The sequence below is a fragment of the Manacus vitellinus genome, unplaced genomic scaffold, assembly GCF_001715985.3.
Source record: "Manacus vitellinus isolate BGI_N305 unplaced genomic scaffold, ASM171598v3 scaffold_0_pilon, whole genome shotgun sequence".
NCBI classification, from domain to species: Eukaryota; Metazoa; Chordata; class Aves; order Passeriformes; family Pipridae; genus Manacus; species Manacus vitellinus.
The window spans coordinates 22,605,224-22,629,806 of NW_021938789.1; the positions used below are offsets into that span (position 1 = coordinate 22,605,224).

Sequence of the window (24,583 nt, forward strand, 5' to 3'; positions counted from 1 at the left end):
GCTTGAGCCAGTAAAACCAGATCCTTTCATCTCGGCGGAGCTTACTGACAACCAGCCGTCTGGTTTCCTAGGAAACAAAATCTTGGCTAGAAATAGTGAATCATTTCCAGGTCACTTTCAACATGGAGAGTGGAGCCGGGAAGCATTGGACTGAGGAGGAGGTTAAAGCCTTGTTAAGCGTCTGGTCAGAAAAAAATATCAGAAAGCAACTGCACGGCACCCTGAGGAATAAAGGAATATTTATCTACATTGCTAAAAGGTTACAGGAGTTGGGAGTGTGCAGGGACTGGAAACAGTGCCGTGCAAAGTACAAAAACCTGAAGTATGAATACAGAACGGTTAAATATGCCCACAACTCTGGGGATGTCACTAAAACCATGAAGTTTTTCCATGATCTGGATGCCATATTGCGATATGAGCCTGTCACACAATTAGCAGCAGAAGAGAACGGCAGGTGTTCTGCGACTGAGACGCAGCTGAACACAAGCCCCACAACAGACAGCGCGCAAGGTAAAAAACCTGTTTTTGCTTCTATTTTTCTCTCTTTGCTTAAAAACCAAAGGGAACAAAACCGAAGCCCGACTTCCCTGGCGCTGGAGCTGAGGCTGCGCAGCCCCGGCAGCGCTGTTAGAAGTGACTGGATGCACTCCTCGCGCAGGGGAATAAAATGTTAGCACCCACCAGTGTCGAAGTCTGTAAATACAGCGTAATTCCGGCAAAATTATGCTAACTGCCTGTATTGCAGCTTCTGTGAGTACTCGCTGGTGTCCAGGCTCGTGCACTGGGTTGAAACGCTGAAGTAAAAAGAGCTGTTTTCTTTCCCTTTGCCGTTCACTTGCAGTACTTTGGAAGCAGGTTTTTACAGTTCAGATGTAAATGTATAGATAAAAGGTTAAAACTGTCGTGGTGTTTAAAAAAATCATTATTTGTAATACAGGTGAAATTTAGGATTTTTATTCTTGTTTCTCTGTAACTTAATATTTGGGTATGAAAACTCAGGTAAATTAAATTATTTTGTAAGCAGTTTTACTTAAATATTGGAGAAACAGATGCTTAATAATGTCTCATTAAAAACTCTGATTTAGCAATGAACGTAAAAAATCATATTTGTCAGACTATTTTGAGGCAGACCAAACGAATTATTCTGAAGGGGGTTTCGCTAAATTATTTGCATCTCTTGTTTTATTCAACCTTCTCTACATACGCATTTAAGCTCTGCTTAACATTTTATTAGGGTCAATCTGCTATTTGACATCACTCAAATCTCCTTGTCACATCCTAAATGCCACTGAAGCATAAGTCCTGATGATAAAGTACCAAAATAAGATGACAAAAAAGAGAAATTAACAGCTTAGCTGTTTGTTCCCACGGTATGTGGCAATTTACATTAAGATTGTGAATCTTTTTTAAGAAAACAAAAAACTAAACATTAGTGTCAGGGGAAATTGTCAAAGGCATAGAGAGGAGCTGGACATCTAGCCTGTCCTGGTACCCTTTCATGTCTCCCTTCACAATGCTTTACAGATTTGAGGAAAAGAAATTGCCATTTTTCTTGTCATTGTTTACCTGAACAAAAAGCTTGACCTTAATTTGTCATCACCAGCAGAAAGCCTCGAATCTGTCAAAATCACTTCAAATTAAAATGGCAATTTTATAATATTTTAACGTGCTCTCTGCAATGCATATTGCAATCCATTTTTTATTTTTAAACGTGCAGAACTGAGGCTAATACAAGGCTGTTACACTTTGAGGACTACACAAAACTAAGAGAGTGTCCTTCATCTGAGGATCAGCCATTAGATTATCCTCTGTGTTTTATTGTAGTTGGCACCTGGTAATTCTAATTCTTATCTGCCTTAGACCTCTAGCAAATTTAAATCAGCAAAAGTTAAGTTGTGAATCATAAAGTACAATATATATTAAAAAAATTATCTCTGGGTGAGACACGCCTCATTTTGAAGCATTAGGACAGTCTGGTTTTAAAGATTATATAATTAAATATATCCCTTAAATGCACAAGCATTTCTGTTACTCCCTCCAAAAAAAAAAACCCAACAAACAAGTTTTACAGATAGAAAAAAATGAAATGCAACTAACTGTAATACTTGAAACACTAATGGCAAAAATCAAAATGGAAAGATATTCACAACAACTACAATTCAGCCACAAAGAAAACACACAAAGCTAGAAATGTGTCCTGCAATTATGCAGAATGTGTGCACACATCCATAACAAGGGGCAGAGGGAACTGTGAGATCACTAACTTTCTCATTTAAGAATATAGGTCAAATAACTAACACTGTACTGGAGACTCAGCCCCACTCCACCTGCCTGCCCGGCCCAGTAGGGGCCCAGTGCCCTGCCCTTTGAAGGGCACTTTTAAGGCTAAAATGGCATTGGTGGCTCTGCAGCTGATGCTCTCAAGTTCTGTTGTGGGGGCAGATCTGATGGTGTTGCTCCCTCAGAAGAAAAGGCAAATCCCTGCACAGGCAAAGGCAGCCCACTGCCACTGCCCCAGTATGGACTGCATGTCCCCTCCTGGGCTTCTCCCTTTCAATCACAGAGTGTAATGGGAGAGGAGGAAAAAACGGTCCTTCCTCTCTTTTGAAAGAGGCAGAGACATCTCCTTTTGACATGGCTGGAGGAATTCAAGGATGTCTAGGCTTGTGACTTGGGTAGCAAGAACAAAATGCCATCAACAAACAAAAACCTGTGACAAATAATACTTGTTCACCTTGCACATCTTATTTTATTTGAAGAACTTGGTTGCAATAATAACTTGTTTTGTTAAAAAGCATGACAAGGAACTGAGCAGGCTCCTAAAGAAATCACTATATATTTACCATTCTGCTTAGCCACAGTCTCAATATTCATACACATCCTTAATGTAAAGATACATAGCACGTCTTTGCATTATCTCAGCTACTGGGAGATTACTGGGGAGGGCGAAGAAGGGGAAGGAAGAAAGGAAAGAAAAGAGACTACTTTTTTAATAGGACTGAGTGGTATTTCTATAGTGTTTCGCTGAGGTTTGGTTTTTTCCTTATCTGGTAAAATCAGTTTTCTTTTGAAAGTGTAGTTGAAGAAATTATTACTGAAAATCTCAATCAAATCTCAGAGGAGTGTCTTCAGACAAACTTGGTAGCAACATACAGCTTGTTCATGAAAAGATGACACTTTATACATAAGCACATGTAGAAGTGCAAGCAGAGATGTTCGTGTTGCCCTCACAAAACACGTTTTCAGAGGCAGAGTTGTAGCTTAAATAATCATTAAAAATGGCATAAGTAAACATGTTCACTTCTCTTAAAATGTAGTTTGTGTATTATTCCAGTAATCAACAACCAAGAAAATCCATGTAGAGTGATGGTGCACTGTGAAAAATGGTATTGTTCCTTAGAATTCAAATGAATGACCTTCCTATTTTGTTAACCAGTTTGATTGTTTCAAGTTAAACCAAGTATTAATAAATCAGTACATTATCTACAGAAAAAGTAAACCTCATGTAATAATTAATGTTTCTTATTCTCTTTTATATTTCTTTCTTTATGTTTAAATACTAAGGCAGTGGTCACCTTGCTTGACCTTCAGTTTACCTCAGCAAATGCAAAAAGATTGTCAAGTCTGAGCAGAAATGCATCATAATAACAGTATTATCATGCAGAAAGATCCTGCAGAAATGCTGACTTGAAAGTGCCACTCATACATGGTTTTCCATGTCTGGACTTTAAACATGTCACTGACAAGTATTTTATATAGTTTTTTTAAAATAAGTGTCCAGTACTCATATTGAGTAACTTTTTTGCTCTTCAAACGCTTTTATTTTTTCCCTGTCAAAGATACTAATATCTTTTTGTGGTAACTGTTCTTATTTACTTAAAAAGTTGTTCCTCTCTTAGTATGACAGTGTAATTAAAGTTGCTCATGCTAGTGCCGATGGCACACTCAGCAGGCTTCCAACAGAGAATTTATTTCTCTTTCCCTAGTTTGCTTTGCTGCTCCTAAGCAGCTAAAACGCCAGTCCTGCCGCTGGAGGTGGAGGCATGAGCAGCAGCTCCTGCCAGAGAAGCCAAGCGGACAGCTGGGAGCAGTCAAAGATCAGGCCACTGCATCTATGAGTCATTGTGAGCCTTGCTGAAAGTCAGGAGGATTTAGGATAATGTTTTCAAATGCAGTTTTCAGTTTCACCTACGTCAGGAATACAAGGTGGCATCCTAACCACGCCTCATTACTGTTCCCTGTGACGCACTACCGCAGAGCCCTGGAGCAGGCAGCTTTGATCTGTGTGCCCTGCCTGGCTGGAGCTCGCAGTAGCTCAGCTCTCTGTACAGTGCACCAACATTTCAAACCTCCTGTCAAAATGGTACGCTGAATACAGCGTATTATCACTGGCCAACTAAAAAGTCTGTCCTCTGTGAAAACTAAGCTGGTTCAGAACCTGACTTACATATATCCTGCTTTCTAAACTTACATAGCAATTGCTATAGTGTTGCTCTTTAAACACGTAGAAATGCTATGCTTGAAAAAGCTAGACTGAATCCTGTCAGCTCCAAATAGATCTGTTCTCAAGTCACAATATATACTTTCACAGTCTCTCTATACTGTTAATGAATTTCATATATTTCCAGAACTCCTTCCAGAACATTCCTGTTTTCTTCAAACTCTGAAGAAAAATGATTTTTTTTTTATTATATAAATGGATTTGTGGTTATCTGAATCCATACGCAATGTCTGCCTTTATGTCTCTTGGTTTACATTATCTACTTTCAAACTATACGTTTAATGTGCTATCTACCCTGAACACTGAGTCAGAAGAGCATATCAGTCACTAGAATCAAGTCAGTTTCTACAAGAATTTTAAAAAGCATTTCAAACAGGCTTCATATGCAAGATATAAAATAATTTACCTCCTGTAAGTCATGTCCTCTTAAGGGGACAGGCAAAATTAATTTTAAATTTAATTTAACTACAAGTGAAGAGATTATCAAGATCATCTCATTGTGTACAGACATTTTAACTTAAACCAATTTAAGCTAATTTAGTCCATATCTATTTTTCACCTAAAAACTCTTTCCTTCCCAGGTGAACTATCAGTTTCTTTAGAAGATGATGAGGACTCTCCAGGAGATCCACTACTCTTTATGTCTCATGTCAGACCAGTTCAACTAGGTATAGTATGATGGTGCAGAGAAACCGAAAAACCAAAAGGCAGCATGGGTTGTCAGAGCACTTTCTGATAGCTTGAGTATGCTGTCGTTCTGTTCTGATCAACACAGCTTTAATACAGACACAGTCTTGCACCATCTTCTTCCCAGTGTTAGCACTCAGCAGCCTCGTGCATCACTAGACACTGACCACTGTACTTGGTGTAATACCTGCATGACCACCATTACCATCCAGAACACATCCCATGCTAGAGCTTAATCATATTAACTGCATTAACCACATTAATTTTGTTAAATGCTACTGGAAAGTAAGCCAAATAGTAGTGTAGATACCCATATCAACTTGTGGCTTTTCCTTAGTATATCTTCTTAAAGCATGGATGCTTAAAGCAGCATGAGCAAGTGGCCTGAGCCAGGAGAATGATGCAGAGCAATCCAGATTTGCAGTGGTCTCCAATGCAACTGCAAAGTGGTCTCTCCATGGAAGGGGTGGTCAGTCCAACCAACCACAGAATAACTTATTCAGAAAATGTACTACTCTAGTAGTTTTGCTCAGGAAAGTCATTACAGAGTGAAGGCACAAACCTGGCAAGCCAGAAGGAGGAAGAGGATCCTAGGTGTGAGCCCCGTCAAGGGATGGCTGAAGGGAATGGAGAAACTGAAATACATTTTAGGCAGATTTAGGCAGCTGATGAGCTGATTCTTTACCTGGATGAACAGCAGCACTGTCCTGAATTTCCTACGTGCTTTTTCCATTTTTCATATACCTTGTATGCCTTCGCATACATTACAGTCCAGTTAGAACAACTTTCATTACAGTATCTCCACGGTGCTGTATTCAGGAAAAAAACAAGGCCCTGGCTAAGCCTATAGTGCTTATATTACACACTGCACCCCTCTTGCCTGGCATAAAAAGAAATTAAGGAGGAGACCAGAATCTCACATGGAATTTATGCACACATAAAAAACTTCATGCACATAAACAAAACTTTTCTTGCAGAAAGTATCTGAATTAAATTTTACAGGAATATGTCTGTAAATATTCCTGTGTTTCTCAGTGCTCAACATATTGCCAAGCAGAAAAGTTCAGTTCTGAGGAAGCTGCTTTCTACAAAACTTCAGTTGCATGGGCTCTCAATCTCATGTACGTACTAGTACTAAAATTCCTTCCCCTAGTACCTCTTTTAGTCTTTAGGTTTCAGGCACTATTTTAGACATCACTGAAAGAAAAATGTTGAGCCCTTTGTCTCTATATTGTTTAATATTTTGGTTTTATTTCAGCAGATTTCTCAGGTTTGAGAAAGCTTAGAAAGAAATTAAATATGGCATAAATGCGTCTTTCAGATAAAGTAATAATATATATCCTAACAATTTGCTTTAAAAACAAAATAGAACGAAAATACATTTAAGACATAAGAAAAATCTTCCCACTGACTATAACAACTTTGTTTCAAAGCGGTGCTTGTAGGAAGGATATCTAGAGTTATGATGCTTTTTAAAGTATATGAGGAACAAACATACCCACCATTTTCTACTCTGCGTATGAACGAGCAATATATTGAGTCACCAGAACTCATGTGAACCAATATCCACAACTGAAAGTGAGCTCAGGTGGAAATGAGCTTCCTCCCATAGGCCTTTCCTCTCTGGCCTATCTGACGTTGGCAGTTATCAGCTGTGGCAATTCCTATGGTTTCATTCACCTGTAAATCAGCATTTTCTTTCACTCCCTCAGGAAAAAATGAAGAAAACATAATTGATGCGTCACCTGAAAATTACCCTCCTCAACTGCTTATCAGTGAGCTGTCTGTTGCAGAGTCCTGATTAACACAGGACTATCAGGGAAAAAAAATTATACCTGTTAGTACAGTTTATTCACAACTAGAACAAATTATGGAGACTAGGAAAGAATGGCACTATCTAGGACAAGTTAGTCCCCAGATAGGTTATTATGCACAAGTATGATCCACTGAAGCTCTGTGCAGAAACAAAGGTCAGGTACTTCTGCCATCACACAAAGCTCTGCGACTATGAAGTATCCAACCCTCATAATCTGGCTTGCCCTTGTAGAATAAGACACTGGCAAAGGCATTTATCACTTCAGTATGACTACAAAAAAATGTCAGTTACAGTGCACTTTCATGTTTGCTCTTTCATGATGATGCCCTGGAATTGGTTTTGGGATTTTTTTGGTTTGCTCTTTTTTTTAAATCATTATTTTTGCAAAGATTTGGAAAATGAATGAGGAAGCCACTTTCCAAACTAATCTGATAATCAAAAGGAAGTCTTACAGAAAATTCATAATTAGAAACAAGGGAACATTAAAAACCTGAAAGATATCATATTTCAGTGTTTTAAGTTATTGCATGGGTGGCAACCTTTACCTCATAATAATAAAAAATAAAATTGAAGACTGGAGAAAATTAAAACATATCTTAGTTTTGCAGAGAAAGATAATTCAAACTCTGATTTTTACCAAAAAAACCCCACATATTTTTGATTGACCTACTCTGAGAAAGGTGGAGGTCCTGTGCCATGAGAATCGAGTTTGTTATCACACAAATATTCTTGAGCGACTGAAGCAAAAGTCTCCCTCAGCTCCCTGCAACCAGGGTGCTTTGTTACGAGTTAAAGATTGGATTCTTCAGATCCTTACCAAATTTAAATCTCTCCATCTGTGTAAAACCAAAAGTATGGCATGAATGCAGAAAGTAAGTCTTGATGCTAGTGTCAGTGACTGGGGCCTGATTTATTATTGTGCTGATGCAGCACATCCAATCTCCTCATCAGCAGTCTTCTCTCTAACGTCTGAAGGCCAGAACAGCTTATCTGTTGTTCTCAAAGGCATTAAAAGTTTAGTGTATCAAGGCACAGAAGAAAGAAATGTTCCTCTTGGATTAATTAAATGTACATGTGCTATCTGAGTACTGGTCATCAAGAGAAGGCAAAAATTATATCAGAATTAACAAAAATGCTGACAAATTCATAACCATTCATAATGGTTTTTAAGGGATTTTAATGTTACCTCTGCTCCATCTTTCTCCAGAGAGACAAGTAATGAGGAAACAGTATACTTCATTCTCATTCTCTATCCTTTCCCCACCCCAACCACCCAATGCAGGTAACCCATATCTGTGTCTCTCCCCTACCCCACATAATGCAGGTAATCCAGCATCAGCAGTAGAGGCTTCCAAACCACTGGCTTTTATTCCAACAGTAGCAAATGAAGGAGGAAAACACTGGACTGTTAATGAAGTCAGAGCTTTGATACACATATGGTCAGACAAAAATATCCAGCAACAACTGGAGGGGACAGTGAGAAATAAAAGAATATTTGAGCAGGTTGCTGCCAGACTTCAAAAGTTTGGAATTGACAGGGACTGGAAGCAGTGCAGGACAAAATATAAAAATCTGAAACATGAATACAAGAGTGTAAAAAGTGCCCAAGACTCAGGGAGTACAAGTAAAGGTATGAGATTTTTTAATGAACTGGATGCTATTCTGGGGCACTGCACCATGGAACAAGCGAGCAAATCAGATAATGATGAAAGTGAGAGGCCTCCAGAATGGACAGAAGCAAAATCAGGAAAGGACTCCATTGGTAAGTACTTCAACCATCCATATATAGTTTAAATTTTTTAGTTTTCCAGAACTAGAGAGACCTTAAAAGAACTCAAAAGAAGCAACCAAAAGGATTAACTGATTTGCTGGGGGGGGAACACTGAATGGGAATTTACTATTTTGTCTAGTAGTTTTGTCTTACATTATAAGGTACTATTCCACACTGAGTGATTGCCCTGCACTTTTTTTAAAAGCACTGAGAGACAAAAGGAGGAAGAAAAGATGAAGACATAGGATAAGTTAAAGTGATACAGAGACAATTCCAGTCAAAATCATGTCAGAAGAAACTGTTTCCAGCTTAGATAAAAGAAATGGATCAGAGAGATGGTCAGACTATGTTACTGGAAAAATTAAGAGATTGAGCCAAACAAATCTGTATTTATAGACATTGGTTAAAAAAACTCCACATTTATACTGTCTCTTAGGGTCCCAAATATCTCAGTTTTATTAGCCTTTGGAGCAAGACTCCCAAGCTAGTGAGAGAACTGTCAAAACAGTGAAAGGAATAGCACCAAGAATGCTGGCAGAACTTGCCTTTGGTTTTGGGTGATTATTTTCAATTAACTTGGTAATGGATGATCAATGCAGAATTAGAGTAAACTGATGTGAGCACTCTACCTAGGAGTTAAAATATTTTTGTTGCTATGTACAACCTGAAACATGCTTGGTGTTTAAGAAAGAATTAAATGTTAAACTCTTTACTAGGCAGTAGAGATTCTACACAGGGGCTGATATTATGTTGGCCAAATATAAGACTAGAAGTTAGTAAAGTAATGAAAGAAGAAAAATATAATACAAAGACAATCTCTGTCTGAAAACTATTGAGAACATTTTGAGGGAAGATTCACTTGTCAGTTGCCATTTCTAGACATTTTGCTAATGCACCTACTTTGCCTGCTGGCATAAAGAGCTTCTGAGGTTGAATGGAATTTTTGATTTGACACAGCACAGCTGTTCTTATGTAGTACACAAATGCAGTGCCCTAATTAACTTAGCATTATTTACACAGAAATGCCTGGAGACACAGGTGAAGAGGACTCTGTTAGCAATATATCTGAAGACCTACAGGTTGCAGATATAAAAAAAGTTTCTGATTCAGGTAAACTGAAAAGTCTTCTATTTTATATAAATAACTAAATTTATTAAATTAAGAATTATTTCTAAAATAAGCCCAGATTGTAATTATGGTTAGAAAATGCACAGACCTAAAAAACTTAAAAGCGAGAGCTAGTGTCATAGTGAAAACCATCACATGCTTATGTGCTGCTGAATTTTATAAAAACAGTATAGTAAGTAATCATTTCAAAGACTCATGACCCAAGATGTAAAGAATAAGAGACTACTGGTTTAAGCAAGCTGAGTGCAACGTACTAGTGCATTTACTTTTACTTAATCTATGTACTCTCAATTGTTCAGTCTCCTGTGCATGAACTATTACAGCATTCTTTTTCACAATATAATGTGATCAGTATATAATATAATTGTGTAAATGCTCATGTCAGGGGATGAAAACTTCATTTAAGAGTCTCACTACTAGCCCTGAATATGAAGGTCATAAACTCTGCTCTTTACAAAGAAACATTATGGTTTACATCTGAAAGCATAACTTTCAGGGGAAGCAGGAGTTTAACATTCAATTAGAGACACATGAACGTCTCGAAGGCTGACAGACTTGACTCCCCACAATAAAGCACTTCATGATTTCTTTCAGTAGTGTAAGGCAAAATGTGGTCTAAATTAGGCATTAAGGAGTAGTCTTACAGAATGTAAAATGGTCTAACATCAACTTGAAGATTTTAATATCAAATTAAAAATTTTCTGACAGGTGATGTTACTGTAAACACTACTTCAGAGAATCGGGCAGCTCCTCATATAATGAAAGAAACAGCTATGACAAGTAAGTAAAGACATGACTGATCATGAGAAGTAATTTGAGGTATACCAGATGGTAGTATTTTTGGTTTTTTCATTCAAGAGAAATTACATTTATGAATTTAAATTTACTAACCAAAAAAAAAACTAACTGGCCTTTTACCAGATCACCATGGGCACTTGACGCATTCACTGGAGAAAAACAGGTTGTCATGAAAAGTGCATTGCCTATAGGGGCCTCATTTTGAGAGAGACAAAATTTGAAAAAAATCATAAACAGCTCTTTGTGAGATCCAGTTAAGACTACTTGTAAAATGCATCAAATTCCATTCCTCCCCATCAACGAGTAAAATTACCACATATATATGACCATATTACAGACACTGTAATAACAGATTCAGCACTGCCCCTTACCTGTCACCTGACATAGTTTTCAACTTCCTGCAGTATTTTGTATATTGTAACTTTCTAGACTGCAATCTCCAAAGAAGTTATTTAAGATGAAGTTTACTGAACACTTCTAGTAAAATTCTGAGTATGTATTTTTGACACTTTAACATTCCTTTAGGGTAAGAGTAGGTGTTAAGATGTCTATAGCTTACCTTGGTTACCATTTCCCTTCTCAAATATATGTTTTTTAACTGCATATTTTGTTTTGGGTAATCATAAATGTCCTGATTTTGTGAGGAAATATTAAAATAGCAAGTATTTCAGAAGTGTCTGTGGCTCAGCCTATCCACTCTAAGGACTACTTTTCAAACTTCTGTGGGGGGAAAAGGGCAAAACTATGCTTCATCAGTAACAGTTTCAGTTTCCAAAATTCCTTCCCTCATTCCCAAACAATACATACTCAAATACTTTTATCACAGGTGGTAAAGACATCTCGACTTTAATGTTATTAATGGTAACATAATTAGGTATTGCATAAGGCAGAGAAATGATGCACACTTTTATGTCTAGAATATCATGAAGACCCTTTGTTCTCTCATTGTGGTAGATGATTTTCCTAGACAGTTCAAATAATTTTGAAGTGAGAAACTGGTAAATAAAGAGATTGGATGTACCTCTATACTCATAAATTTACTTGCTGATAGATAGTGAAAAAGGCAATCAGGCAGTGATACTTACATTGGTTCTTTGATATCAGTAATGTCTGACAATCAGTAGCATTTAGGATGTGACTTTATAAAAGCTACTCCATATTTAACACAACTTTTGTAGAAAATGGTTTCTCATCAGGCATGCAATCATTAAATTTATATGTTTTTATGCATTTAAAAAAAACCTGTAAAAAACACCATTCTGACATAAAGAAGAATTTAGAAATTCTGTTAACCTCGTATCAGGGGATCTTCCTAAACAGTGTATTTAGTTAATGTACTCTGCAGCCAGAGTTACACATGCACTTGGCTACACACATAGGAGCTAGCCTGTGCAGACATCTGCTTTCTGGCAGTCGTGGTTGTGTAAATGCACAGCAGACACACGAGCTGACTCACGATCGCTGAGTCAGAATCGCATGTGCTTCTCAGATCTAACATGTGAATCTGAATTAGGAGACACAGTAACTTTGTAACCACTGCCAATCTTTATAAACAGCCTAATCAGGTTTGCCATACTCTAGAGTAAGGAAAATATTAAGATGGTGTTAGTCAAAAGACAAATACACAAGTTTCAGGAAAGCACCTAGCTATTTCATGTGTCATGGTATTGTTTTTCTCCTCTGCCCACATGTATTTGTTACTCAAAAAGCAGCATATACCCACCTGACAAGGAAAAGACAGAGGTAAATAAATCCTTACAGTTCCTTGCACAGTCTGTCACTGTTACTGACATGTCGCTGTCAGCACTGCCCAGCTGGGGGAGCAGGAGCACCACAGCAATCCCCACAGACCACAGACTGCATATAGCTGTTCTGATTAAATCTGAAGTGCCAGGGAATAACAATGGAGATAAAAACAGGTTTCTAAGGAATGCCAGTAGCCTGATGTTCTTAAAAATATCTAGAGTAAGTATTTAGCTTCAAACAAATTATTTTTTTTGTCATCATTTTTTAGGATTTTTGGTGCCCCACACACTTACTATATGTCTCTCTCAGAACAAATTTGGAATAAGTCATGACATTGCCAAGATACATTCTTAAGCAAGGGCTTTTTAAAAATCTGTTTTTTGAAGTTAAGATCTTAAGTCAGTCCATACTCAGGTACTTAATGTTGGCTTGAAAACTTCCTGCTGTGTGCTTGGAATTTTAAAACATACAGCTATAAAGCCAAAAGATAATATTTTAATACATATGTCCCGGGCTAGCGTGAAGTAGTGTTTCAGAGATGGGCAAAACCAAAAATTCTTGATGATTGGCTTAGCCTAAGCATATTTGGGCTGCAGACACAAACTCTTAATTAACTGTGCATTCAAGTTTTCCGTATCCACACTCATAGATCTGTATGACAAAGATGGCAGCAACTTTGCAAACTCTTGGAGAGTAAACATAAGCCATGCACTGAAAAGTTTCCGTAGCTTTGAAGTTTCCCACTTCCCTTTTATATTATATAACACACACATGAGAGTAAGGATTAGGAGACAAATTACTAATCTTGCCTCATGAGCCAGAAAACAGGATAATTAGTGGTAGTGACAGAGTGCCAAAAGAGAACAGAGTTTGTATCAGTCTCAGTGGGTAAAAGGAAAGACTGTGACGGCATTGCTCTGGTGGCCTTGAGAGCAATGCTTTAAACACAAAGTAGAGATTAAGCATATTTGCTGGCAACTGTCTATAGGTTCACTGAACAATGCAGATGGAGCCACTGTGTTTTATCCATGCCAGAAATTGTCGATGGCTTGTTCTGTTTGGCTCAGTCTTGCTCTTCTCGTGCCCTCCCACCCAAAACCCTGAAAGGTGCCTTAGAAAAAAAGCCAGGCTCCCTACCCACATTCTTGGCTCACTAAGGAAAAAAAACTAAAATAAAAAGGCACATGATGCTGGTCACATAGTAAAGAACATCTGATGCAAACAAGGCTGTATTGATTTGGGGGGGTAATTTTTAATAAAATGGCTCTAGATTAAACTTTATTGCTCAATGTTTAGGGGTAATATTCTTGAGTGGACCGAGAACAGGCTGGGAGCCATAAACTGCTGTCATTGATCTGTGGTGTGGCCTTCACCATTTAATCTCTGTAGAGCAGTGTCCTCACCTGGAAGTGAGGATCAGCTAGACCGCTTGCATCATCCACCTGCCTGAGGGGTGGAATTCTCCCTTAAACAGCAGTGGGCCAATGGCAGAGTAGCGGAGATCTCCTCCCCATGGAGGAGAGCCCAGGGACACTTCTGTCACCCATGTCATGTAAACTCCTCGAAAGCTGAAGCAGTGGGGATGCTCTCAGACAGGCATTAGGACATTGTCTTCATCAGGCAGGCAGGCAGCCTTGCAGATCAGTTGTCCAGGCACAGCACCCTGATGCAATGTCAGGGCCCTTGCCCCTTTTGAAGCTGATTCAGACACTTCTGGCATCAGTCACTTCGGAGTCTTTCAGTAATTTCAGTATGCATTGCACCCCTTATGAAATTCACTGTCTTGCCTGTTCTGCTGCCCACACGTTTGCCAGTTACTATATATCTTTCAACCACAATCAGCAAACCAATCTACAAATCCTGATCCAGGTTTAAATAATTTAAGAGTTTGCACATTTATCCCATAAACTTATATTATGCAGCTGTTACGTGGTATTCTGGATGTACTTTAATAAATAAGTGGGTACACTCTGCTCTTAAGCCCACTTCTGCAGAGAAATGGCAACTTTACTGTCTTAAGAGAGGAAATCTTGAATGGCATTCTGAAGTTGGTGATTCTAAAGACATCACTCAAGACCCGTTCAGTTAATAAGAACTCTGTAAATTATTATTTTTTACAGAAATCCTTGAGGATGAGGGGGACTTTGCCAACTCCACCCCGGCAGCTCTGGAAGCCACACAAATAAAGAAGGAGACAATTGACATAGGTAGGTCAAGACTTTGTCTTGATTATCTTGTGAATTGCAGATTTCTAAGGTTCATATGTTATCCTGGCAAATTATACTTATCTACTTCTTGGTGATGATAAAATATGGTTTTTGCTTGATTTCATAGTGCAACAATGTATGAACTGTTATTTCTCTTTCCCATAATTGTAACAAAATCTTATTTTCCCAGACAACATGCCTCTTTTTATGCTAGATGTGATTAGTCTGCATTTGATTGTGACACAAATACAGTTTTTTTTACACAGTTCCTAGAGAGGATAAACTGGAGAGCTAAATAGCTGTCTCAGAAACTCAGAATATTTTATACCTTGTCTGTATTTTCAAACTTCACAAGTAAAACTGAAGTCAGAGCCTCAGCAATATGAAGAAATCATATATTCAATGACAAGTAATCAGGAGATTTGTTTTATTTAAAGTGTTAAAATTTAACATTAGAACACAGCAGGGATATCAATGTTCTGGAATAAATGAGCATAGAAACCACCGAAGATCACGAAAAAAAATACATCAGAGGAAATAATTAATGACATTGAAATCTAGTGACCTGACCCCCTGGATCAAAATATACTCTACAGTAGTGCTGTTTGTATGCAGAAGTTAATGGAAAAAAATAAAAAAAATCAATTATAATGATTCTGTGAACAGCAGTTCTTTGACCTTTGACACCTAAAGTTTCTACCATAAGAACATTTCTATTGTATGCATCAGGCATACCAGGGAAAAGCTTCCTTCTCAGCAACTATGTTATCTGGAATTTGGGTGTTGAGACATCCAGTGCAACACAGCCTTTACAACTGTTTGCATTGGCTGATCTTGACTATTTAAGACAACTGTGGTGAGTATGACACTGAGGACAACATCAGAGCAGTGCCATCACAACAATGACACACAGAAACACAAGTTACATGGAGGATAAAGTTAATCTGTGACCTTGAAAGTTGAGACATAGTGAGGTCACACAAATGTGAAGCAAAGAATAAAATGTCATGAAGATCAACTGACTGCCTTATACACACAAATTCCCTGTTCCTGTCATATAATACCCAACTGAGGACAGTAATTGTGCAAGTCAGCACTACACAAGTGCCATTGCCAAAGACAGAAAGAGATTAGAGAGACAGTATGGTTGAGAGAATGAGCACATAAATGAAAGCCATGGGGGGTTTTGGCAATAGTTTAAATAATAAAAAAAAAAGCCATTAAGAGCCTAGGAGCAGACCTACAGCTCCATTTTGGCCCATCTCCAATAGCTGAAAGTGATAAGGAAGATGCAAGAATTTTCCCAAGGAAAGTTATAGAAAGTTATAGGGTGCTTATTTATGGAAAAAAACACACTTTTTTTCTAGTACCCCAAGTAAATCACACAGACATGCTTATGAGTATAATTTCTGATTCTAAGTTTTCCATAGGTATAAAATTTATTCCTGCACATGCTTATGAAAAAAAAGTATTTGCCAAATCATTTAAGAGAAAACGAGTTATAGAGTAAATATGAATTCCAGGTACTGCTCTGTGCATATATTGGCAAGTACCATTATGGAAAGCACATCAAAAGAATCTGCTTATTTACAGACTATCTCTTATTTCTGACAGAGCCTAAACTAAGCACTCAGTTTTTCAAAACATATAACAAATATTTACTTCTACCCTTTACTGGAAACAGTATTGAAGATAATTGGTCTATGACATCCCCTACCAAAACAATGAGAACTAGTCTTTCTCTTCCTCCCAAACCTAAAAGTAATTCCACAAAAAAGTGAACTTTCAGCCTCAGAGAAGTCCAATCATGAGGAAATGAGCCCAAAACCAGCAAAGCTGGGTTCTGACATCCATAGATGATTTCAAGAATGATGATTTTTCAGGTAGACATTGCTGAAGTTGCAGATAGAAATCTAAAGGAAATCAAGAGAGACTTCAAGGTCTTGGAACAACTGGTTAAGAGATCAGGAGCACAAGTAGTGTTCTCTTCTATCCCCCTAGTTGCAGGGAATGATGAGGGAAGAAATGGGGAGAGCCAGCAGATCAATACCTGGCTCCAAGCCTGGTGTCACAAGGAAAATGTTGATTTTTTTGATCATGGTTCCACTTAACATGACACCAGACCTGCTGACACCTGTCTCAAAGGGAGAAAAGTATCTTAGCACAGGAGTTAGCAGGGCTCACTGAAAGAGCTTTAAAATATATTTGAAGGTAGAAAGGGATAAAACCAAACTCTCTAGAGATAAGCCTGAGGGCAGCACACCAGGGATGGTGTGTTACAGAGGTCCTTTGATCTGCTGTCTCAGTAGTCAGGGGATAGAGATCCATGTGGCAGCAAAGGCACAGGGATTTAGTGATGTGTTAGAAACCACAGAAGCGCCTGAGAATGGCCATGTAGGTATCAGCGCTTCTCCCCCTAAAAAGGTGGTGGGATCAAAAGCCTGAAGTGCACCTACACTAATGCACACACCACTGGCAACAACAGGAGGAGCTGGAAGTCAATGTGTAGCAGGAAAACTATGACATAGTTGCCATCTTGGAAACACTGTGGGAAGACTCGCACAAACTGGAGTGCTGCAATGGATGGCTATAAAACTCTTCAGAAGGAATAGGCAAGAAAGGAGAAGCTCTAGGGTACCCTGAAAATTAGAGAGTGTTTTGACTGTCTAGAGCTTAATGATGGTGCTGATCGAGTTGAGTGTTTATGGGTAAGAATTGGGGAAAGGCAACAAGACAGGTATCCTGGTGGGAGTTTATTACCACCCAGCCAGGGTGCAGACACAGATTAAATACTTTATAAGCAGCTGGGAAAAGTCTCACAATTGCTGATCCTTTGGGAGGACTTCAACTTACCAGATGTCTGCTGGAAATACAACACAGCAGAGATGAGACACTCTAGTTGGTTCGTGGAGTGTATGGCAGACAACTGCCTGGCATAGCTGCTGAGGGAGCCAAATAGGGCAGGTGCCTGCTGGACCTGGTGTTTGTGAACAGAGAAGGACCACCACAGGGAGATGTGGTGGTTGGAAGCTTCTTGGGCACTAAATGACAGTTTTAAGTTCTTGATGAAGTAAGGAAGGGGGTCAGCAGAACTGCCACCTTGAACTTCTGGAGAGCAGATTTTGGCCTGTTTCGGACGTGGTTGAGTCCCTTTGTAGGCAATTCTGAGGGGCAAAGGAGTCTAGGAGGTCTGGACATCCTCCAAGGAGGAAATCTTTCAGGTGCAGTAGCAAGTCATTTCCATGTGCCAAAAGACAAGCCGGTGAGGAAGAAGACTGGCCTGGCTGAACAGAGAGCTTTGGCTGGAACTCAGGAAAAAAAGGAGACTTTATGGCCTTTGGAAGAATGTGCAGGTAACTCAGGAGGACTACAAAGAGATCATGAGGTTATACAGGGAGAAAATGAGAAGGTCTAAAACCAACTAGAACTTAATCTGGTTACTGCTGTAAAAGACAACAAAAATGTTTCTATAAATACATCAGCAACACAAGGATAGATAAGTAGAATCACCATCCTTTATTGGATGGAGGGGAAAACATACTCACAAAGCTTAAGGAAAGGGCTGAGGTACTTAATATCTTCTTTGCCTCAATCTTTAATAGCAAGACCAGTTGTCCTCAGGGTACCCAGCCCCTTGAGCCAGAAGACAGAGATGGGGAGCACAAGGAAGCCCCCATAATCCAAAGGGAAATGGTCAACAATTTGCTACACCACTTAGACACACACAAGTCTTTGGGGCAGGATGGGATCCACCCAAAGACACTCGGGGAGCCGGTGGAAGAGCTCACTCAACCACTTTCCATTATTTACAAGTAGTCCTGGCTAATCAGGGAGGTCCACATTGTCTGGAGTTTGGCAAATGTGATACCCATCTACAAGAAGGGCTGTCAGCCTGACCTCCTTGCCAGAGGTTATGGAACAGATCACCTTAAGTGCAATCACATAGCATGTACAAGACAAAGAGGGGATGAGGCCCAGCCAGCGCAGACTTAGCAAAGGCAGGTCCTGCTTGACCAACCTGGTCTCCTTCTATGACAAGGTGACCCACTTTGTGGATGAGGGAAAGGTTGTGGATATTGTCTACCTGGACTTCAGCAAAGCCTTTGATGCTGTCTCCCAGCACTCTCCTGGAGAAAGCATCTGCTTGTGGCTTGGACAGGTGTACACTACACTGGGTGAAAAACAGGCTGAATGGCCAGGCCCAGAAAGTGGTGGTGCAGTTACATCCAGCTGGTGACCAGTCACCAGTGGTGTTCCCCTGGGGTCAGTGTTGGGGCCAGCCCTGTTTAATATCTTCATCAATGATCTGGACAAGGGGATTGAGTGAATTCTCAGTTAGTTTGCAGACTACTCCAAGTTGGGTGGGAGTGTTCATCTGCTGCAAGGCAGGAAGGCTCTGCAGGGGGTTCTGGACAGGCTGGATCGATGGGCTGAGGCCAATGGTATGAGGTTCATCAAGGCCAAGTGCTGGGTCCTGAACTTGGGTCACAACAACCTCCTGCAGCACTACAGGCTGGGGGAAGAGTAGCTGGAAAGCTGCCCAGTGGAAAAGGACCTGGGGGTGCTGGTCCACAGCTGGCTGAACATGAGCCAGCAGTGTGCCCAAGTGGCCAAGGAGGCCAATGGCATCCTGGCTTGTACCAGAAATAGTGTGGCCAGCAGGACCAGGGAAGGGATTATCACCCTGTACTTGGCACTGGTGAGGCCACACCTTGAATCCTGTTTTCAGTTTTGGGCCCCTCACTGAAAGCAAGACAAGGAGGCACTGGAACAAGTCCAGGGAAGAGCAATGGAGCTGGTGAAAGGTCCGGAGCACAAGACTTGTGAAGAGTGGCTGAGGGAATGGGGGTTGTTTATCCTGGAGAAAAGGAGGCTCAGGAGGCTTCCTTATTGCTCTCTACAACCACCCGAAGGGAGGTTGTAGTGAGGTGGGGGTCAGTTTCTTCTTCCAAGTAGTAAGTGATAAGATGAGAGGAAATGGCCTCATTGGATACGAAGAAAAATTTCTTCACCAAAACTGTGGTCAAGCATTGGAACAGGTTGCCCAGGGAAGTGGTAGAGTCAACACCCCTGGAGGTATTTAAAAGACATGTGGATGGGGCACTTAGGGACATGGTTTAGTGCTGGACTTGGCAGTGCTGGGTTAATGGTGGGACTCGATCTCAGAGGTCTTCTCCATCCTAAATGATTCTATGATTCTGTGATTCTACAATTCTATAACTAATAGGTCAGACTAAGGGGTTAGGACATTTTTAAGTGAAGTAGGTATTTCCTACAGAGGATGACACTAATAGTAGCAATTTATTTGTCTAAGTCCATTTTATTTAGAACTGTGTGTTTCTATAGATGATGATTCTATAAGCACTACCTCAGAAGACAGATCTTGTACGCCAGTAGCAAAACAGATGGTCGAAACAGGTGAGTATTAATTTCCATGCATTTATGCATTACAATGTGAAATTATTCACATTGTAATTTCAGTACCAAAGCTGGAGCAACCAAATCTCTACTGTAAACAATTCTACTTTTCTACTTCTGACTCCAGTCTAGCTTTATTACTAAACTTAAAAATTAGTTTCATAGCTCTGTTCCCTGTCATGAGCAAAACTTGTATTAATACTGTAGTACAACTTTGCCGTCTGTACTCATCTGATGAGCAGCATCTGCCTACTTCTGAATATTTTTACATCTGAAGATTTCTTTTTCTTCTACTGAATCCCCAGTAGCATTTTCGTTTGCATGATATTTTGCCTTGCCATTTTAATTTGAAACCACACTGGAAAGCCATTTTCTTATCAATGCTGAAGTCTTTTACTTTAAAGCTTAAGGGCTATTGCTTTCCTACATATAACGTCTGTCTTTAATTTGACAACAGTAACAAAATTACACTGACAAAATGTTGACTTTTATATGCCTTGGAGAAATAAGAGATTCCACTCGCTACATATTTTGCATATTTAAGAGAAAAGTAATCACCCGTGGATACTAATATTGTAAAGTTAAAAGAATCATTAGTTACAATTATGCTTTAATATATGTATATTTAGCATATATTTATAGCATTTATATCTAGTTGTTTTGTTTATATTTTCAGACAATCACATTCACTTGGAAGAAGCACAAAATCACTTTAAAGTTATTACAGTTAATGACACTGGAGCAGGAAAGCACTGGAGTGATAATGAAGTGAGAGCTCTGATAAACATATGGTCAGATGAAAAGATACAACAAATGCTTGAAGGCGCCACAAGAAATAAAGAAATCTTTGAGGAAATTGCCAGAAGGTTAATGAAACGTGGTATAGACAGAGACTGGAAACAATGTCGCACAAAGTACAAGAACCTAAAATACGAATACCGTGCACTGCAGAAAGAAAATGAGCATCTTGGAAATCCCAGGAGAAAAATGAGATTTTACGATGAAGTTGACTGTATCTTAAGAAGACAGCCTCTGGGTCCCTCAAGCTGGGGATGTGAAAGTTCAAGTGTCCTATCAGGTACTAAAAACTTCAGTGATGAGATAAAGTGTTTAAAGTGAAACGTTTTAAGGTTGCCTGTTGAGCCATGCTGTAGGGGTAAAACACGTGGCCAGAACTGGGGGGGGGAAATAACTGAGGAAGCTGTATCTGCATGGTTACATAGGGTATACTCGTGAACACAGATGGTCTCTACAGGCATGTAGAAGTGAGAATATTTACAAAAAGTGATTTTATTGGAGAATCTTTGCTTTTGGAAGCCCAAGTGAGACACAATGAAATGGTGCTAGAAAACATGGCGGGTTCTAGAGGTCATATAGTAGGCATGTAAAGTCTGATGGATAGAGAGCTGCAAGCTCGTACCATTTAGAACTGCAAAAATCTGTAGCAACCAAGCCAAGTGCAAGGACTCCAAAAACCCAAACTATATTAATTCAATTCACACCACAGTCAAGAGAGAGAAAAATCCAGGACAGTGATGTTTATTTGAGCACTTGTAAATATACTGATTTTCCTAAAGCAGATTCAGTTTTCAAAACAGAGTTTGCTTCTATTTTAGTATCAAAAGTATTGTGATCTAGGAACCACACAGCTAATCTTGTGTCTGCTATAAGGGTTCTCATGACTGGCCAGCTGCTGCAGCCATCGGGGCACCTGCCCCTGCTCCAGGCAGATGAGATGCTCTTGTAGAAGCAACTGAACCTCTGCAGCTTAGAGCTCAGTGAGTTATGGTAAACCAGAACTAATTCCGATTGTTCTCAATATGTTAGATGATAATTTGCAACACCACAAATGTTAGTTAAGGACTTGAACCATTCTGCAGCAGAGGCTAGATCAACAACTTGAGCAGGAATTTATTAAGTCAGCTGTCCTCAGTCAAGAATCAGAGCCCTAATGTGGTGTCCAAGGGCACCATACAGTAGTGTATTAGTTGAGGCTGGAATGACATCCACACAGCTATGGGATGACACACTGCTTCTCCCCTGCCTAACACTTGTACTCAATCTCAATCTCCAGACATATTTTCTTCCAAATGCAGAAACTGAAGATATCACTGCTCATTTCTGCTCTCCATGAGTGGGATTTGTCAGCACCAAGAATATTTGAACCAAACTGGCTGGTTTACATTTTACCATGCTAGAAAAGGACTGTGTAATCTGGGCTGTGAATGCTGATGCAGCAGACAGTAAAACAATAATGTTAAAAAAGAAGCTTTAGTTATTAATCTGTTTGAGGCATCTGCCAAATAAATGTGTCTCCACTCTGATTTTGTGTGCCAAGCCAGCACCTAACTTTTCTAGTATATTCTTATTGCTCCAGGTCACTTGTCCCACTGTATTTGCTTTTGCAGGATAAAACTTTTTGGTGTGTGACTGACTGTGCCCTGAGAATCTCTGCAAAATACTTAGTCACCTTATTTTTCTCTTCTGTGTTTCAGTGGGAGATGTTACAGCAAACACAGGATCCTTGAGTATCAAGAGAAAAACATGTAATGATGGTAAGAGCCCCTGACTTTTAAAAGCATCTATACACTGCTGTTGAATTGGATGCCAGATTCTCATTTCCAGTATTCAAACAGTTAAAGAAAATCCTAGAACTTAACACCAAGCTCCAAACCAACCTTCTCTCACACACAACAATCTGCAAAAGAAGAGTTCTGATAAAAATGTGGGCCTAAGGAAAACTCCCATTTCTTTATTTCAGTCCTCATCCCTGGTATAAATGAGGTAAACATCACAAAATACTTCTCTGATTCATAAGAATCATGTGCAAAGAAATGATAAAAATATTTTTAAAGCAAGATATCTGAATTACCTGTGTTGCTTGGGGGGAAAAAAGGGACAGTATCAGAGTCATGGATGTGACTTCCTCATATTACACTATGTGTCTGTAAATGAGAGAAGAAATTACATTTAGACATATCATGTCTAACATGTAATGACTAACGTGTTGTAGACAAGAAAACAGGTTAAGACAGCTATTCCAAAGAGAAGATACAGCACACAATCATGGAGAGAGAAAGGTGATGGGAAGGATAGAAATACACAGCATGCAATCTGATATAGGAAAGGTCAGAGCTTATTTTTCTTCCTGCAGAATTGTCAATCCCTAAATAATGGGAAAGTCGAACAATGGAGGATGACAAACTTAGTTTTTAGGAGGCTCACCCCTATTTTTAATACTAACATGATGTCTTGTCTACAGACAGATGAACACAAATGATCTGAAAATGACATTTCTGAATACAGCTTGCTCAGTTCACCATCACAAACTGTACTAACAGACTAACTCTGTGTGATTAAATATACTTTCATGTATTGTCTGTTATGTAAGTACATCTTGGAGAAGGCTGTAGCTAGGCAAAACTGAAAGTTTCACATGTAAGTGATTTTTACAAGGTCTGCTGCATTCCTACTCTCCATTATACAATGACCCCTTATACAACAGCAGGCAAGACTGCCAAAAGAGCAGAACAGAAGAACAGCTCTAGGAAAATTTAGCATGTGCTAAACTTTAGTGTCAGCAGTTGACTTGTGCACTCTAACTACAGACTTTGCTTTTGTCCACAGAGGTGTCAACTGTTCCACTCAAGAAAAGTGCCTCTGAAAACACCATACTCCACTTCCAAAAGCTATTAACAGAGAGAGCGAACACAGTAACAGAAGGCAAAAAGTTGCTGTTAGAAAGGCTTTGTAAGCAGGAAGAAATGCAAGACCTCAACAGAACACAGCTCTATGCTGATCCATCAGCCATAAAACAGGTTGGTTTAATGAACTTTCTATGAAATTAGCATGCAAATAGATTCTCTTGGGTAGTAAGAAATGAAATAAGTCTAAGTTACCCACATGAATACATGCTTGCTTCCCCCCTTTAATATAGCCACCTTCAGTCACTTAAACTAAAAACAAGGTATGAGTTCCCATCATAATCCTTAGCTATGAGCTTTTAGCAGTAATGCCAGTCTAATAAAAGACACTATGTCTGCCTACATGTCTTGGCTCACCTACATGCCACAATTAACAAGCTTAATTGAAAGAAAATAATACTTTTATTGATCAAACAGGTACAGTTAAAATTTTATCCCATTACTTACAGTTACCATCTCTATGGTCCTCCTAACAAGTGAGTCCTCTGCAATTAACCAAACAGTTGAAGCCATAAGTTCTTTTTAGTTGTTCTTTTTAGTTAGGCAGGGTGGGGAAAACACAATTCTTAAGTCTTTTGCCAGCATTTACCCTCCTCCTAGCCTCTCCCCCTGCCTTTGCTGGTGTGGGGGAACATCCCCATCTGCCCACTGAAGGCTTGGTGCTGTGCAGCAATGAATTGGAGAATTCAGTGAGCCAGAAAGAAAGTATGCAGAGTTGATGCCCATATAGAAGGGGCAAGCTTGGGTTCTGGGCCCTGTTCTGTACTGGGCAGGGGGTCTGCCTTGCCCAGTAACCACTGAAGTACA

The 24,583-nt window shown here is 39.4% G+C and overlaps 1 protein-coding gene across 2 annotated transcripts; it reads left to right on the forward strand.

Annotated features, from left to right (window-relative positions):
• The first annotated feature begins 33 nt into the window (after positions 1 to 33).
• On the forward strand, positions 34 to 23,914 carry LOC103760950 (trihelix transcription factor GT-2). Of its 2 annotated transcripts, XM_018079547.2 has the most exons (10): positions 34 to 510; positions 5,083 to 5,169; positions 8,329 to 8,766; positions 9,796 to 9,885; positions 10,612 to 10,683; positions 14,568 to 14,654; positions 20,001 to 20,072; positions 20,749 to 21,150; positions 22,568 to 22,627; positions 23,700 to 23,914. In XM_018079547.2, the coding sequence occupies exons 1-10, from the start codon at positions 123 to 125 to the stop codon at positions 23,912 to 23,914; spliced, it is 1,911 nt and encodes a 636-aa protein (XP_017935036.1). In that variant the 5' UTR covers positions 34 to 122. The 2 variants fall into 2 exon arrangements, with proteins under 2 accessions (XP_017935036.1, XP_017935110.1); XM_018079621.2 differs by lacking the exon at positions 5,083 to 5,169.
• Positions 23,915 to 24,583: the final 669 nt, after the last annotated feature.